At 40.0% G+C, this 19,449-nt stretch overlaps 1 protein-coding gene across 1 annotated transcript; it reads left to right on the forward strand.

Moving 5' to 3' along the window:
- The first annotated feature begins 1,066 nt into the window (after positions 1–1,066).
- Positions 1,067–8,970, forward strand: brms1lb (BRMS1 like transcriptional repressor b). The gene is made up of 10 exons (XM_053336922.1): positions 1,067–1,236; positions 1,528–1,618; positions 3,653–3,780; positions 4,107–4,186; positions 4,397–4,493; positions 5,736–5,825; positions 5,958–6,022; positions 6,129–6,168; positions 6,502–6,631; positions 8,214–8,970. Exons 1-10 carry the CDS (start codon positions 1,101–1,103, stop codon positions 8,329–8,331), a joined length of 975 nt encoding a protein of 324 aa, XP_053192897.1. The 5' UTR covers positions 1,067–1,100; the 3' UTR covers positions 8,332–8,970.
- Positions 8,971–19,449: the final 10,479 nt, after the last annotated feature.

The raw sequence follows: 19,449 nt of genomic DNA on the forward strand, positions 1-19,449 counted from the left end.
GGTCAGGGGTCCATGAACTTAAAAGCTAACAAAGACAAGTCAAGCATCTACCATTATGGCAACCCAAAAGTTGTTCTTATTAATAGTTTATAACAGATTAATACAATGTTAGTAGATGAGTCATCAACCATCAATAAAGCTCTGTGTTAGCTTATGAACCTGTATTAAAGGCTGATTTATTGGAGAGTACAACCCATATACTATATTAATGTATTTTAAAAAAGAATTGTGCATGCGGAAAAAAACATAAAGGCAACTAGAATTAGTAAAGCAAGCAAACAAAAATATAATGAAATAATAGTGAAAAACTGAATCATACAATGTTTCTTATACACAATTTACAATTTGGCCAATAGCCTGTGATTCTGGTTTGCAGTAACCATACCTAATAGAAATTAACTCTGGCTGTTTATATATGTTTTGAATTCTTTGTGTTGTTTGCCACCGCTTTACATAACATGCATGTCTTTATTGATATTTTTCACCTGACATAATACACCTCTGTTGTTTTGTTGTTTTTACAGTCTTTTGATTGTGTGCTTTATTTTGCTGTTCTTATGTTAATCTAGTAATATGTTGTGATTATTTTATGCTGATTATTGCGAGCAAATACAATTCTTATTCTTATTATCAGTAGTATTAACATGGACCCCAGGAAGAGTAGCTGTTGCCTGGGTAACAGCTTATGGGGATCCAAATAAACTAAACTAAACTAAACTAAACTAAGAAGCTAGAAGCAGTATTATTAACAAATTAAGAGAGTTATAAAGTGTGGTTACATTAAGTGGAATTTCCATACACCTCAAATACCTGCTCACAGTTCATATCAGCTGTTTAGAAGAAATTGGGGGAAAAAACTACAAATCCCTAAAATCTTCCTGTTTCAATCCAAGCATTTGATTGGCCAGCCTGAGTAAAACTGCCTCTGATTGGTCGACGGTGGCCATGTTTGCATATCCAGCTGTCTAGATGCGAACCAGCTAACCGGTTAGCTGTGTGAGCTTACATTTGCCTCTTTATTCGGGGCAAAAAAAAAAAAAAAAATTAGGTTTACAGCTCTGCCACCCCTCCTGTTAACACCGTGATATTTGTGAGTCGCAATGCCGGTTCACTCCCGGGAGAAGAAAGAGAGTAACCACGAAGAAATGGAGGTGGATTTTCCCGAGCAAGACGGCAGCAGCACAGACGAGGAGGACACCGTCAGCTCGTCCGTGTCTGAAGATGGAGACAGCTCGGGTAGGAAAAGCAGGGCCTTAAATATCTTACACACAGCTAAATACATCAAACATGGTTGTCTGTTAGATATGAGTCCACCCTGATATGTAGTTAGTGTTAAACATGAGCTGTCACTGACAATAAGTGAGCTGCTGCTGCTGCTGCTGCTCGTGCTGCTGAAGTGAGGAGTGGGAGAGAGTAGAGATGCTACTGCTGTGTGATGTTGTTGTTGTTGGGTAGAAAAGAAAAGCAACAGCAGCTGATGTGGATGTGGAAGTGATGCCAAAAGCTGTCATGTCTTCATGTGAACAGAGATGGATGATGAAGACTGTGAGAGGAGGAGGATGGAGTGCCTGGATGAGATGACAACCCTGGAGAAGCAGTTCACAGACTTGAAGGAGCAGTAAGTTCTTCTTCCCAAATGACATCCCAAACTGTTCACCTTACTACTGTGTGGCCAACTCAACAGGCTGGAAAATGTTAATATAGTATAAATCAGTCTATCCTGTTTCTAAACCAGTAGGTGTCAAACTTATAGTCCAATCTAGCCCACTGGATACATTTGTAAAGTATGAAAATTGCAGAGAGGTTAATCCTATTTTTCTGCTGCTTCAGGTATTTTTTTCCTGACCAGAATACAATTATCTGAAAAAAAACACAAAATATATCTTGTGGTCATATTTAAAACAGTCATATATTGAACATCAATCAGCAGCTTCTGTGCAAAATACTCTGTAAAAGACATAACATTGTTGAAATTGCCCTCAATATCCACATGTCCATCTGTTTTGAAAATAGAATAGGTTTATTGTAGTAAAGTTATAATACATACTATGTGTATTTTATATTATTTGCAGGTTAATATGCAATGCTTTTACTGGTCTGGCCCACTTGAGATCAAATTAGACTGTGTGTGGTTGTTGAACTAAAATGAATTTGACACTCCGTTCTAAACTACAATTAGTGTGCTACTGACTGAGATCTTAATCCAGTAGGTATAAAATGTCATGTGAAATTGTATGTTTTAATCTGTGTGTACATTTCTTGAACAAAACTGCCTGATGAGTGTATTGTCTATAAACACTGCACTTTTTAAACTTTTACTAAAGTCTCATCTGGCTACTTAGGATACTCTCTCATAGTCTACACATAGAGAATGAACATCTTAATCAAGGTATAAAATAATAGGTGTCCATCATAAATATATGCACGTTTAGCTGTAGCTGAGAAGTCATATGTTCCCCTGATATCTTAAAAATGTAATGTATTTGTATTTGTGGTACAGCAACTCCACCAAAACTGCTGAAAAAAATCCCTGCAGTGTGTTGAAAAACAGCCCAGGACATTGTTGCCATCACTTGAACACCTCCATAACACTCACTGTGTGAAAAGGGCAGAAAAAACATCCTCAAAGACACCACTCATCCTGGACATAACCTGTTTAAGCTCCTCCCATCAGGCAGATGCTTCTTCCCAGCTACCTTCTCAACTCTGATAATAAGCTATGTGCAATACACTCTTTACCATATGTCCAATAATGACGCTGTTGGACACTGGTGCAATAACAATCTGTGCTTCTGAGACATTATTGCCATATTGTGAATTTTTGTCTTTATTCTTTATTCATACTGTATCTATTTAGGCAATATTAACATATCAGTATTGGTGTATATGTTGTCAAATATGTGCTGATTTCTTTTTTTTAAGTTATATAGGCAGCATTTAATGTATGTTTGATCCTTTTTCTTAATTCACATGTTTGTCACAAGTTTTTTTAAGGATCATTGCAAAAAATATGTTTATGCATATATTCTTTATGTATAAAATTAGAGTATAGACTATTGTTTTACTCTTTAATATCAGTATCAACATTGGCCCCAAAAATCCAATATCATAAAAATCTAGTATATTTTTTAAATGCACCTCTGGGGTTGTCACATAAATATTTTCATTGTTCTATACAATGTCAATAAAGTGACTACCATTCAGCTGGAGTCTTCTCACAATAATGGTCTGCCACATACTCCACACTGCTTTTAAACTGGTCTAAATCTAATCATTAGCTACTTAGCTAGTGATTAGGTAAATAGATTAGCTTAGTTTCTGCTCTGACTCAGTCTGCCTTACCAGCCATTTGCTCTATAACACCATAACATGTCATCATATGGAAGTGAAAATGTCTTTGGCTGGTAATATGTCAAACCTGCCAGGTGTATCTGAGAAATCAATCAAATAACTTCCTACTGGAGCCATGCCACAGATCTAGAAGGATAAAGACTTGACTTTGCCATTTGTAGACCACCTCGCAACTCCCTTCTCTTCCCGCTGCTTGTGCTCTTTTCTTCATTGTCTACACTTTCTAAAGACCTGCTGAGTTCCTTTCAAGTGTCTTGTTTATGACCACTGGAAAACTATTTTTTTTCTATTTTTTGCTTAGGCTGTATAAAGAGCGTTTGAGTCAAGTGGACATTAAACTGCAGGAGGTAATGGCTGGCTGTGCCCAAGAATATCTGGAACCTTTAGCGAACCTGCAGGAGAACATGCAGATCCGGACCAAAGTGGCCGGTAGGTCGAAGTAGCCCTGCAGTCATTGCAGTCATGCTTACACATTTTGGGAACTTTCAGGGAGTCATTGGAACCTTGTTATATGTCATTAAGAGGGGGGCAGGTGTTAAAGTGACCAACTATTTGTCAAGTGAATGAAATACTCTTGCTGTTTATAGGTCTTATAGTCCCTATGCCCCTGCCCATTAAGAAAAAGTCACACCATGGGAGTAACTGCAAAGATATGGGACTAAATTAAACTTTCTGCTTTGTCACTGTATATAAACAAATTCTCATCTTTCCTGCCGGCTTCCTCAGATTGATTTACCCACTAATGCTCGTTGCAGGGATCTACAGGGAGCTGTGCTTGGAGTCGGTGAAGAACAAGTATGAGTGTGAGATCCAGGCTGCCTGCCAGCACTGGGAGGTGAGATGTCAACAGATGAGTCAGGGGCTGTGTGAGGTTTAGGTTTGTATTTCCCAAGTAGAAATACTATTTTTGTGTTACCTCTACTCTACAGTGCAGGAAATGCATTAAAACATTGGATATGGTGATGAATTTCTGGTGATGAATGATGATTTTTTTTGTTACCTGTGTTGACTCATGTGCCTGCTTGCCCATCTGTCTATCTTCCAGAGTGAGAAGCTGCTGCTGTTTGACACTGTGCAGAGTGAACTGGAGGAGAAGATAAGAAGATTGGAGGAAGACAGACACAGTATTGACATTACCTCAGGTACATATCAGGGCCGCAGCCAACACTTGTCTAAAATATAGTTGTTGGATCCTTTTATTATTTTCATCATTTAGTCAAGATAGTGTCAAAGCATCCTGTCAGTAGTTGAGCCCACAGTGACATCCTATAGTTACTGACTTTAGGGCAGGGGTGTCAAACATGCGGCCCGTGGGCCAGAACCGGCCCGCCGAGGGGTGCAATCCGGCCCACTTTCCTGTGTTCTCTTCCTTCCTTCCATCTGTCCTTCCTACCTTCCTATTTTCCTTTCTTCGTTCCTTCCTTCCTTCCAACTGTCCTTCCTTCTTTCCAACTGTCCTTCCTACCTTCCTTTTATCCTTTCTTTGTTCCTCCCTTCCTTCCTTCCTTCCTTCCATCTGTCCTTCCTCCCTTTCTTCCTTCCATCTGTCCTTCCTCCCTTTCTTCCTTCTGTCCTTCCTCCCTTCTTTCCATTTGTCCTTCCTCCCTTTCTTCCTTCCTTTCATCTGTCCTTCCTCCCTTTCTTCCTTCTGTCCTTTCTTCCTTCTGTCCTTCTGTCCTTCCTTCCATCTGTCCTTTCTTCCTTCCTTTCATCTGTCCTTCCTCCCTTTCTTCCTTCTGTCCTTTCTTCCTTCTGTCCTTCTGTCCTTCCTTCCATCTGTCCTTCCTCCCTTTCTTCATTCCTTCTTTCCTTCCATCTGTCCTTCCTCCCTTTCTTCCTTCTGTCCTTTCTTCCTTATGTCCTGTCATTCCTTCCATCTGTCCTTTCTCCCTTTCTTCATTCCTTCTTTCCTTCCAACTGTCTTTCCTTCCTTCCCTTCTCATTTCCTTCCTTTCTTCCTTCTTTCCCTCCATCTTTTTAATGATCGGGCCCACATGAGATGAAATTGGTCTGTATGTAGCCTTTGAATGAAAATGAGTTTGACACCTCTGCTTTAGAGGGTAAAATAACCCTCAGTATTTGGTTTGTATTGATATGAAACAGTTATTAAGCAGTAATTAGTAAGTATTTGGTATTTTCAAATATTTAAAACAATTCATTTATTAAAATTGGAATCTGCCTTTCTTAATTGTTCAGTTTTCATCACAAACAAGCCTTAAATGCAACATTTGATTGGGGATGTTAATGTCAGATAAGCATTGAGAATTTCATCAAGCATTTAAAGTCTATAAAGAAGATTAGAATATTAAATGTAGATATATGACATGAAATGTAGAGCTTCTCCTTTCTCTAATGTAATCTGTGTGTGTTTTTATGCTTTCCAGAGTTGTGGAATGATGGATTGCACTCACGGAAAAATAAGAAAAAAGACCCGTTCTGCCCTGTGAAGAAGAAGAAGCCCGTTGTTGTTTCTGATATCCTTTTTCCACTTTCCCCATCCTTGTATTATTCCTCCCGACACTTCGCTGCAGCACTTCAGCGACATTCAGTTAAGACAAATGTTTCCTGCCACTTCACCGCACAGCTTTCTTTAACCTCTCTATCACGGCCTTATATCGTTTACATGCTGCAAGATCTGGATATTCTTGAAGACTGGACCGCAATAAGAAAGGTAATACATTGAGAACAGAAAAAAAAAGAACAACAGATTGATAGTGGATGTAGATGTTAAGTTGTGATTTGACCTTTTGAGTTGTTTGTGCTTCCTCCCTCCACAGGCGATGGCATCTCTGGGGCCACACAGGGTGAAGGTGGATGGTAAGAGTTTCTCCTCTCCTCTTCCTTGGTTACAGTCAATATCTGGCTGAGTGCAGCGATCGACCTGCAGTTACCTTCAGCTAAAAGTGCTCAAGTTCATAGAAGAATAGGAGACAAGTGTCGAAAATGTGTCCTCACTACACCTTTTGCTTTTTCACCTCTTCCTCTTAATGAGCTTTGACTCTTTCTCCTACTTCTACTTTTTTTTTTTTTTTTGAACTTTCTGTGCTGAATTGCTTTTATTTCACTACCTCACCTGTCTTTTTCACTTTGTGGTCTCTCTCATGTCTTCCTCACTTACCCCCTTTTCCCCCTCTCTCTTTCTTCCCCCAGCCCCTGCAACCAAGCCTGACAGACATCACCATGTGGCGCGCTCCGAGGATGGTCGGCTTTTCTATGACAACCAGTGGTACTGCAGGGGACAGGCCATCTGTATCAACAGGAAGGACGAGTACCCGACTAGGTGTGTGTGTGTGTGAGTGTGTGTGAGTGATGGCTTTGAATTGCTGCTTATGCTTGGCGTGAGCAAGTTTCAACGCTAAACAATGTGTTTGCTCATCTGCAAATGTGTGTTTTCTGACGCATTGTGTGAGTCTGTGTGGTGATGAGGAGGTGGTCACATGCTTGGTTTTTTCTTCTTTTTTTTTTTTGTAATGGAAATGACCATTACAATAAAAGGGAGATGATGTGAGTATGAGGTTGAATGATTGGTTTTTACTCATTCCGCTCTTTGTGCGTCACGCCCTGTGTGTAGTCAGGACAGGATGCAGAGTGAATAGAGAGGTATGCATTCATCACCGCTGAGTGGGAAAACAAACACAACAGGTGGCTGCTATGAATGGGTAGAGCTGCGGAAACCGGGATTTGTACAACTTACCAGACAGTCAGTAGTCTGCGAGCATTAAAATTAAGCCAGGAATTTCTAGACACATAAGTATATATTCTTTATATGCACAAACAGACAGGTGATAAGTTAAAAGAAAAATCTTAATAAATGAGTGAAGGACAACAAATGCAGATGCTTGAACATCTGCTTGAATATTAATACTTCTGCCAGCTGTACCAGTCTTTAAGTCTGGCAGTTAAAGGAATGGCTCAAAAAGCTCAATTTCACCAGTTGTGTTACACCCACTTTTGCACTAATTTTCGGATACCTGTGTTATTAATTTGTCACAAGCAGATGTTTGATCAGCTGTTACAGGCTGTCATACCATCAAATGTCAGAAATGTAAGCAGTAGATTAGTTTAGAGCACTTACGTGACAACAGACGTCATAAAGTGCCCCATAATAAAAGATAAAACACCATAAACACAGTAAAATAAGATTACACTGCCAGTGTAAATAAAAAGTAAAGTCAAATATATTTTTTAATTCAATTTAACACCAATGTAATGCTCTAGATAGAAACCGTTTGTATGCATGTTGTTTGTTTAATTCATCAAATTAGTGTCAAAATACTTTATTTGTCCCTCAAGGCGCAATTTGAGGGAAAGGAGTTTACAAAGAACATTACACATACAAATTCATTTACACACACATAAAGACAGTGTAAAAATACAAATATGATAATGTTAGAAAGTGTGACAATACATAAGCATTAGTGGCAGTGGCCAGTCTGTAGCTGACCAACAATGTGCTTGTATGTGTGCCTGCATCTGGCTATTGGTGGTATGTTAGACTGATTGCTCTCATAAAGGCTTTTATGGTTTTCATTTTTTCCATGTTTAATGAAATCTGTGCGCTCACTGATACACAACCCTTTGGAAAATATCAGCGCATGTTTATCTTTTCTGTTGCCGTTAGCAGTCTGAAAAAAACTTGAATTATTTCTGTATCTGCACAACAGCTCTTTTTCCATTTTAGCCTTGTTTTCAAGATCCCACACACAATGGCAGATTGTGACTGGTGCACATTTACCACTTTGAGCTTGTGACCATGGAGTACAACTACATCACATCCATACACTCTGTATTGTCTGTGAGGATTGTGGTTCAATGCTTCACTAATATTCTGTCTTTTTTTTTTTTTTTCCTGTGTTTTGCAGTGCCATCATCACTACTATCAACAACGATGAGGTGTGGTTCAAACGACTGGATGGCACCAAGTCAAAGCTGTACATCTCCCAGCTGCAGAAAGGCAAATACACGATCAAACACTCATAAAAACACACTGACACACACACACACACACACAAACACCAAACCATCATCTTTGACATATTTCTCCGTCTCTTTTCCATGTTGTATCTTTATACATGCTTGCCATAAGTATGCACACACCTCAGTCCACTCTCTCTGTGTTTGAGTAACAAACAAAAAAATACTGTACAGAAACAAACAAATATCAACTATCCCTTCTAATTTAAGGAGACTATCTTCTCTGTAAATATGTATGTATGTATATTATCAATAAGGTCACAAAGTGTCATTTTCTCTGGAACGGAGATCAATGCAAAGTGCTGCTAAAAAATTGAAGGGAGGAAAAACCGGAGCAGTAGCGAACTGTGAAACATGGATCTCAGTCGCGTGCCTTACTGAGACAAAGACGATGCCTCGACTGTAAAAAAAGACAAAAAAAAAAAAAAAAAAGTCTGGAACTATCAATGCAGCGAAGCCTTACTCTGGACTGGAAGTAGGTCAAAGCGGGTCAATGAATGAGTGAGTGAGAAACCCCCCGATCCAGGTGAAGATGTTGTCAGCGGTGTGTTTGATTTGCCTTTTCCAGACGCATCAGATAGACTTGAATTTCATGCTCCACAAAGCCTAATAAATCTGTATTAGGATCCCTCGGGACCCAAGTTAGAGAAAAATGATTTAGTAAAAAAAAATAATAATAATAAATTGCACAAGTGTCAATATGAAGATGGAGGGTGAAAGTGATGAATAATCAATTTTTGAGTTACTGATTATATTGTGAACGTAATTAGATTAAAAACCTTTCTACACCCCCCCCCCCCCCCCCCGTTGGAAACCCACATGGGGGAGCCACTGTATTAAATGATCTCTTGATGTGTTGATGTTTTAGTGTAATTTTCACAGCACTACATTTTAAGTTCGAACCCAGGCCACCGCCCTGTGCACTAAGCAAAGCATCAAAGTTGGAGATAGAAGCCGACTGTGTTTTTTAAACATACGGTTATGGGAGGTGACCTGTACATAGAGACAACTGTGTGTTTTTGTGTTTACTTCACTGTGATTCTTCCCTCTGTTTTCTGTCATGTTGCCATGTGTCTGATAGTGCCTAGAACTTAGCATTTAAGGCAAGATCCAGGCTTAGATGGATCAGCTCACCTCCACAGATTTGGACTACATTTTCTTCTGTGGTGACACGATCATGACAGCCTTAAATTTGTTATTCCCAATGCCATTTTAATGTTTTTTTTTGTCCTCCTGTTTTGTGTCCTCTTGTCTCATTTCCCTCATTTGTCATTTCTTTTTCCTATACCTTTGTCTTCCTATAACATGTTCCTCAACATTCATGTATTAACATTACAAAGCGAAAGCAAGGTTAAGGGATTTTCTTGTATGTACAATCCGTCCAAGTGAACCTTTTTTTTTGTGTAACTGTATATTATGTTATTAGGTCTTGCTTTGTATTTACAGTGCTTTAAATTTTCAGCATTGCATACATATTTCAAAAATGTTACCTGCCAACAGTATTGCAAAAGAGAGGTCCTTGCAACATAATACCATAAACAGAAAATGTGAAAGTGTCTGTGAAGCCTAATGTGGCATCCACCGAGCAGAACTTTGGTTTTTAGTTTGTTGCAAGTCTTTTTTTTCCATTTCTACTTCGTTTTTTATCTTTTTATGCATCATGGTTCCTCTTATACATTAGAGGTAAAAAAAATGAGAAAAAGTGACATTGTGCCAATGCATGTACAGCTAATTAAAGTTGTTTGTATCATTTGAAGAGACTCTGACCTGCACATATACATTTTTTTATATTCCATATGCAATACAGTGAAGAGAGTTTTAACATAAGTGGAATTGTGTTGCTACTGTGCTTTTCTGCTATCTGGCTACACTTAAAGCAAAAAGGATATATGTGATGACTAAAGTATCAACCTGCCCTGTGTAGCTTGACTCAAGTTAATTTCTTTTTCTATGACTTAAAAGCTTTGGATAAAAAAATATCTCTGCTTTCCATAGAACTGAAATATCCTTTTGGATTTGGCCTGGCATGCACAAAAAACCCAGATACAATCTTATATAATGCTCTAGTGTACTAAGGAACAAAGTCCCTGACAGTGCTCAACCCAAAGTCACCCCTGAGATTCGCTGAACCCTGGCTACCCTCCTCTGTGACAAAAAAAGTGGCTTATTTTGGAGAAAAATGCTGAGCTAGTCCTATTTGATAATGGCTCTTTGGTCTGCTGTGCTGTTCAACCTTTCAGTCCTTTATTTCTGCCAGAGGGCCACTCACTAGATTAACACCACATGTATTGATTCAGGATCTACGCTGATGTGCCATTTTCTTGCCCCCCTCACTGTTCATCTGCCTGCCCTCAAGCCTGTGCAGACACACTCCATGTAGAACAACTGGAACCTTTGATTGATCTATTGAAAATATTGATCATATGTGACAGTGTAGCTATAAATTCAAATGAATCAGATGAAAGGCTAATCAGTTAAAGTACCACTCTAGATAAAGCTTTATATTATAATACATTCTTTCTGTAAAAAAAAAAACCTCAAGGTCACACTAGGTAAGCACGCAAAGTTTATAAAAAGGAATGTATTTCAAATTTACAAATCTCTGAAATCACCCATGCCTCTTTGCACTTTTGTGTTGCACTACCACGCTTCTGGCCAGAAGGTGGCAGTAATGCTCCACAGTGGAGAGGCAGCTACTGCACTAGATGGGAGGAGGGAGGTGGTCTATGAATCTGGGGCACCCTGCTGCTGAAGCCTTCCAGCTGATGAGAGAGAGAGAGAGAGGAGGGATGAAGGCACAGTTTGATCACAGCTCGCTGGCCACGTCTGCTACTGCAACAGAGGGAGAGAGCGAAAGAGGAAAATCCCCATCACCGCGTCAAAGGCAGCAGCAGCAGCAGCAAGCAACAGGGATGTCTGTTTCCCTACACGCCATGCAGCATCTCTCTAGAGCATTCCTTGGATTTGCTTGTTCTCCACACATTTATGTGAATGTGCACATGCACGCATGCGCCCTTGTCCGTAGTCAGAAAAGAAAATGCTTTACCCTCCCCAACATGCACCTACACATTCATAACAGCGAAGAGAAAGGGTTTCCTTGTTAGATATCTGTCTAATATGGTCTGTGGCGATGCTGTTAGATCCTGGATGCTTGGTTCTGGAGGGTTCTAGGAAGCTACCACTGTGATGAGTCAGGTCCTGATGGATGAGAGGCTGGCCATCAGTCCCATCTATACTTAATGAGTAACCAGAACTGGAGGGTCATTGGGACATGTTTACTGCAACATTGGGGCTAATTAGACCGTGAAAGTGTCACACTGTGCTGAATTACTTCTATCCCTGTCCCTCTGTGTGATGTACTGTATGTGCGTGCGTGTCGCTATGTGTTTCTGAGAGAGAGATTGTGTATGTGGATCTTTTTGTGCATGCTTGCATGTGCTGTGCGCCAGGCCTGTGCGTGGGTGTGTACCTTTGATGCTGATTGTGTAAGAGAATGTTAAATGCATATATCCATAAGTTAACATCAAAGGGACGAGGCAAGTCTCTCATGATCAGATTAGATGGAGAGAGAGGGAGAGAGACAAACAAGAGAGTGAGTTGGATTCAAATGGACAGTGCTGCAGCCTGCAACTTGTGCTCTAGATGAGGCTGGTATCACCTCCCTAGGTGTGTCAGCAGCAGTGCCCTAGAATTCGCCATTAGCATTCAGGGTATAGCCATTTCTTCATCTTATTCCGTCTAGACTCTTCTTGCATCAGGTTGCCTCTCTAAAAAACAGTTTAATTTGGCTTCAGCACTGAAAACACATGGAATTAACTTTAAATGCAGCCTACTGTGCAAGTAACACTTTATATTTTATGTAACATTTATTTCATTACCTGAAGCAATGTAGTAATCCAAATTTTAATTTTAAAAGACAAATATCCTCCAGAAACGATTCCATGGTGGTCCAAGGAAGAGGGAAGACAAGTAGTTACTAATTTCTTTCACATTCATGTTGCTCTTCATGTCAGTATTTTGCACACAATTTGTCCATTTGTCAAGTAAAGATAGGTGATTCATGTTTCACAAAACTCAAGCATAAACAGCAAGAGTGACAACTGTCTGTTGAATAAAATGTTCAAATTTTAGTTGAACAGTCACTTAATAGAACATCCCACAGAACGACATTTAGAATGTTTCAGGAAATAGGCCCATTAGTCAACTTAAGATGTTATTCATGATTGAGAGTCACCAAGAGAAAAACCAAAAAGTGTGACTCCAGCTAACGAAAAGGTCTTGTCTTATAAGGCAGTGCTAGTTAGAGTAAACTTCATATGCTTCATATGTTTTTTTTTACCATAACAATGTAAGCAAAAGGGTTTCGTGCTACTCCTAAGTGTGTTTCTGCCTACGTAGTGTGGTCGACTACCAGCTTTTTCCAGTGATGTTCAACAGTGGTTTGACTATTTTCAGTGTCCTCAGTGTTGTTGCCCCTGTGCGTTAAGCACCATTCCTCCTAGTTCCATTGCTCCCCTGCAAGTTTGTCTCAGTCCATGATAATCGTGGCCCTCACAAATAAACAGGAAAACTTACATGTTGTGCCATGTCACCCGTCCTCCTGGGCATCTGTGACCCACCTGTGACCTCTTACATATGCCCTGGTACTTTTATGATGACCAAAATCAAGAAGATAGAACAACACCTGACAGTATGCTCCTTGTGGTCCAGTCCATAGTTTCTGTTTTGATGTGTCTCAAACAGCAGGCAAGATAGTCAATGTGGGCAACTGGGTCTTCTGTCTTGTATTGTGTATGAGATGAATGACGTTGATGTTGAGTTAAGTTGTCTCTAGATCCATGTCCTAAAACACAGTTGGAGTATAACATGTCTGACTGGGCATGACTCCCTACAGCAGTGGAATAACAGGGGTCCTCTGGGGTGCCCAGCTGTGTCCTGTCCAGAATTTTTTTTTTAATGACCTACAGGCCCTCAGATCATTGAGGCAGCTCGAAGAATGCAGCATGGCAGAGAAGCGACAGTCTGGACGATTGTGCCTCAAAGCTGAATGCACAGTTCCTGCCACCACGGGGTCATCCACCCACCCTGCTTTACAATTTTCCTCTCCTCCATGTGATTCTTCAGCTGTGGGAGAGTCATACAGGATCAAACATCTGTTAACATGTCTGACCAAAATCCAGCCGTACAATATCTTGAGGTTTTTCAACTAATGCAAGCTAAAATTACAATTTGTAATTTGTGACAGTCTGTCAACCCTTGGATCCTGAGATAGACAGGACTAACCCTAGCAGTGAAAAATCCCAGAATGCAGTCCACCATTTCTGTGTACAAGGCAAAATGGCTGGGCTTCAAGAAGTCATGTTAGGCGAGGGGGTAACCCTATCTGTTCTGTTCCTTCTTTCCTGTTTGTCACATTCTACTGTTAAGACGTATGCATCAGAGATTTTCTCTTGTCATGTGGGGTTTGGAGAGAGAGGTTTATATTTAACCACCCTCTCCTGAAACTGACTGAGGTGACTGCATCCTGTGATACACTTCTCTGCCCCAAAGTAGAAACTGACAGTTTTTACCCTTTGGGCAAGCGCCTTGAAAGCTGTTATCCATCACGACAGCATTGCTGCCTGCCCTAACAACAGTTAAGAAAGTGAAAAACGTGTTTGGCCATTCGGGCGACCCAAACGTAATGCTACTTGAGAAGACCTGAGTCGAACTACCTTCACTCATGCTCAACCCTATAGAGTACAGATAAACGCAAAGCAGCAACATGCCTTGTGTGAGATTTTGCATGATAATCACTTTGCAGCACTTTTTCTGCTTTGTGGACAGGGTTGGCTGACCCATTGTCTGTGCAAGCCCATCTTGCAAACCTTTGTTGGCATACAAGGACCGCTTTGACAGTTTGTGTACATTCTACAATGGAGTGCAATGGCATTGACAGCCATGTTCAGTTGAACATCATGGTTGAAGCCCTACACAAGTTTAACCCATTGGAGGTAGTGGTGTAAATGATCTTTGAGTGACATTATGTTCTTGCTGTTGAGCAGACTTTACCAGGGACTCAGACCAGATTTCATGTTGCTAAATTTTTCAGCTCTTCCAGGAGCAGGGACAGGTGGGGTGAAGCATTTAACTCACACTGCTCACCTTATTGCCAAAAGGCCCTACTTTGGCCTTTTGGCAATAAGGTGAGCAGTGTGAGTTAAATGCTCACTCACCTTGGACCTAGTGAGTTCTACTTGTCTTCATGCAGATTTTCAATGTGGAGATCCATAAAGACAAGTGGTCAAACTGATCGAGGGTCAGTGTCCATTGGGTTGTAATGTGTATCTTTCATTTGAGTGTGGAATGAGTAATTAAATGTGTGGTGATGAAAAATAGCAGAAGTAACACATTGCAAAGTGCTAGAGTATCCACAGCCTGTTTGACAGCAGATAGTAATTATATTTAAACATGTTTGTGAATTGTCACTACTAGGACAGTAGAACTCTTAAACACAGACCTTTTGCCTTTAATAACTTGAAGGCAAACTTATTTTAAACGTTCTGACCTTAAACTCCCTTTAGACTTGACCCCTATTCTATAACTGAGCTGTGAAAATTGATTTCTGGAGTTATAACTCTTTTTGACTTGATAGCTTGAAACTAAAGAGCTCCAACAGCCTGCCAGGCCTGTATGTGTCAGGTTTATTTAGCTGCCTAGATGAGGTGGCAGTATCACCTTCCACCTCCACACCCACTGTCCTCAGACACCATACAGTATCTCCTCATTATGTCAGATCTGATATGCAAAGTAGCCCCGGGAACCTCTGTAGCATGGCAGTAGCAGACTGGGGCAATGTTTTTGTGTGTGGATGTGTATAAGAACGGATGTGTGTTAATGTCCTTCTCTGTCTGTGTGTCTGGATGGGCTTCCCGGCCAGAGGCAGCACTGTTGCTATGATTTTACATAGGGAGGGTATCAAGTTCGCCATCATCTCCCCAAACAGATGAAAATACACACCTTATCCGCCTCTCTCAGGCTCAGCCTCATGTGCTTAGTGCAGGCTGAATATGGAAATGTAGCCAAATGGCCAACTGGCATTAACGACAGGATAAGAGACTACAGAGACTTTGGAAGTCAGGGTGATTCTCCTACATCATAATTTAGATACAGGCTTCCTTTCTCACCGGATGTAGGTTGTATTTGTTACTGTATAAAATCATGTGCATAGACTGTATGCGTGTTTGTGTAAACGGTGGCATATATATACATGTTTCACTTGGACGTACAGTAGCCTACACTTGAATGTGTGTCGGCCTTGTTTACTGCATGTGTGTATGTGCATATCAGGGTGTGTATGTTCGTGTTGGACGCAGAATCAGTGGAGTGAGAAACAGAAAGCTCACCCAGCCATTTGGCTGCAGTCCTAATTGGCTGTGTGCTGTTGACAGGATGCTGACAGAGCACATCGCACAGACAGGTACTCTGTTTCTCTCTGTTTCATCTTCTGGGTTTGTGAAAATATTTCCTCAGAGGAATTTCCTTGCATTACTTATTTCCAGGCGTAAAAAAAAAACCTTAAGTGGCACCCTTTGACAACTTACAAAGCTTGTTTTTTCTCAGTGTTTGGATAGAGAAAAAAGGGAATGGAGAGGCTGGAGATAGGCCAGCCTTAATGAGACTGTTCTCTGCTGCTTGACGGGCCGGGGTGGTTTACTGCTCGGTGACCTGCTTGGCCTTTGGAGTGTGTGTGTGTGTGTGGACAAACATATGAACATGTACATGCACACACACCTACATAAATAAGCATCCACACAAACATAATGGGATTCCCTTTATGTACAAGAGTGTGAAGTACACATGGCTACAAACAGCTAGCTTTGTACTTAAAAAAAGGTTTTTAAATATATTGATTTTATTATTTTATTGTTTATTACATATGTTCATGTATGATTCCAGTCTGTTTCATGTACTGATTTAATGTGAACTTCCCTTATGGGGATCAATAAAGTCTGATCTCTTACAAAATTAGACAAACAGTGTTGGTAGTGATAATCAATCCCACTGTAAGAGACACACATGCATACACACACACACTCACACAGGTCTTTTGATGGACAGCAGTGGCCACTGGGATGCAAGTAAAAGAGGGGGAAGGGACTCGAGCAACGTTTGAAATGAACCATGTCTAAAGACGGCAAAGATTGCTGCCTCAGGGTGCTTTTACCCAACACTTTACTCTGATGGGTCACAATGATATCACTTAATGCACTTCTTTCTCTCTCTTCCCCTCATTCATAAATACACTTACTGAATATGAGATCCCTTCAGGTATTTTACATTGTGAACACTTTATGTGAAGTTATGTCATATACTGTAGGCCTTGTAAAGGTGTAGTTTTGCTGTACCCAGTCAGCCATATTCACAAAGAATAACACAGAATCATCACGTCTGTCAGTCTAGACTCGAGGATAAAGGAGATATTGTGCTTTAATCATTGGGTCTCCTGGGTTGTGGAGCTTCTGCTGTAGACTCACTAAATCAGTGTCATCTTTTTTATTTTGGCTGGATGTCTTTTTCTATTCCCCTATTTTTTACAATCTGATTTTACGCAACATGTATTAATGTTCCTGTTTTAATGTGTTTCCTGTTTTTTTTATCCACATTATGCAACATTTCTATTCTTTTTCTTTTTACTCACTGCTCCTCACTGTACATAAAGTAGTGTTCAAGTCATTAGTTGATGAGAAACATTAATTGACACCATCGTAATGAATGTAGTTTGGGACATGTATCAGTGTTACAGCTTCAGTAGCTTTAGTAATGCCAACTTATGATAGAACCATCATGAGGTTCACATTCAGTCGTGCTTTGAGTGAAATGTCACAGCTATAGGAACAACTGCCATTCACTCTGGTACAGACATTAATGTTCCCTTCATGATGAACTTAAGTAAGATTAGTTAACCCCTTATTTTTTCACGCCAGCACAGAAACATTTTAACTTTTTGAATACTTCAGTTTATGACCAAAAATCTGCAAAATTAGTACTCAGTGCCTAAGTACAGCCTCACAGAGCTGCAAAAAAGCCTGTTTTGTTACCAGATGGCTTGTTACATAGAACCATGTGAGAAGTCATCCACGGAAAATGTTTGGAAAACCGCAAGCCAGGAACCGGCAGTGATTCAGATACAAATGCTAAACCAGATAGATTCTCGCATGATCTTGTGATGTCAAGATCCCATGAATCCAGCTGTCTCCGAAGTGAATAGCTAGTAAATTGATTAACCATCTTTAGCCATTACTTAACTCAAAATCTTCTTATTTTGTATCACCATTAATACAATTATATCTCTGAGACTATTAAATGATAATGAAATTACTTAATATGGTATTATTATCATCATGTCAGATCAGAGCACATTCTTAACTGGTTACCTCTTTGAAGGAATCTTCAGGACAAAATGGGCGACTGATAGTCGAGGCCCATGGGATGCTCTGCATTTAGCTGAGCTGAAGCGTCCTTAATTCCCTTAAACTTGGGGGAGAGTTGAAGAGGTGAAACTGCTGTTGGGCTGAGTGCAGAGAGAAAAGCAGACGGGAATCTGAGACCCATCAGGGGATGATCCCACATTTTAAAGTACAGTCTGGGTCTCTTCTGTTGCTGTTGTGCCTTCTCTGCCTCTTAAATGTTACATCACTTTCTTCTTACTGAAGGTTTTCTCTTTCACACATTCACTCTCTTTTACTCCTAAGTTGTCGCTATGTTTTTAGTAGATACATGAATCATTTAATTGGGCTCTCTTACATGTGCTAGTTTTGCCTTCCCATAATCGCCTTCGTATTTCTCGGCAAACAACAGCAATTATAAACAGCAGCTTGTAGATGCAATGTTTTATTGGGGTATTTTGCTTTCAAAAATTGGTTGAGGACAATTCACCGGCTAAAAATATGGCATAGAAAGGAACAGACCTGAGAGACACTGAGAACAGGAGACCACCCAAGTTCAATATGCTTAAAGCACTGAGAGTTCACCTCATGTTACTATAGATAGGTTTAGCATTTTGAAATATTCAGGTGATGTTCCAATTTTAATAAAGCTCTACCGTCAGATCTTTTATTACCAACTGAGCAAATGGCATATGACGTGTGTGATCCTTTTCTTTTTTTTCTCTCTCTTTAGAGACTTGTGTTTTTGGTTTTCATAGGAATGTACAGCAACCAGCTATGTAGCGTCTACCCATGATATTACACCTTGTGTTGAATGCAATTAAAATGAAACAATATGTTAAGTAATAGATGTATTGTACATATATATATAAATGTGCATTGTCTTTGTGAGTTAACAGTGTCCCATATTCCTCATAACAGTACATTTCTTTCTTGACTCAAACTATTGCCCCATTTGACACATTTCATGCATTGCCCACAGAGATGCAGTGAAGAAATGCTCTGGCTCAGAATCGTACCGCCCACCATTTTGCATGTTTTCCAATGAAGTTGTCCTCAGTTGGCCTTTGACTGGTCACCACAGGTAACTCATCCTTTTTATATATGACAATGCTTCTTTATTTATCTTTGTATCTGAGCATTTAAGATGAGGTGTCTCCTCAGTGAAAGTTATTTGTAGCAAGTATTTTGTAACAGAATGTATACTGTAGTTAGTTGCTGCAATGTTTGGGAGCACTGATGTCCTTTTCCATCTGTTTGTGAAGTGATTTTTTTTTGGGGGGGGGGGTATACTCCTTTCTCTGTTTGCTCATCAATCATGCAAAGGTGCTATCAATAATGATTGTTTCTTGGGTCAGTTAATTCAGTGAAAAGTGTTTGGTACTTTAACTGTCAAAATAGTGAAAACCATGCTAGTATCTTGGCTCTGTGGATGGCAAAGTTGTTCGGTGAGCTCAACATTTTGGTCCAGACCCAAAGTATTTCAACAAATATTAGATGGATTGCGTCACTGTTTTGTACAGACTTTCATGATCCACAGAAGATGATTGCCTCTGATTTTGGTGATCCCCTTACTTTACCACTAACACCACCACAACATTGACATCTTTATTTTTTTTTGTAAAATCTCTCAAAAAGTATTGGATTGATTGCCATGAATGTTCCCTGAGGATGCAGTCATTTTGGTGATCCATTA

The sequence above is a fragment of the Scomber japonicus genome, chromosome 17 (genome assembly GCF_027409825.1).
Source record: "Scomber japonicus isolate fScoJap1 chromosome 17, fScoJap1.pri, whole genome shotgun sequence".
NCBI lineage: Eukaryota > Metazoa > Chordata > Actinopteri > Scombriformes > Scombridae > Scomber > Scomber japonicus.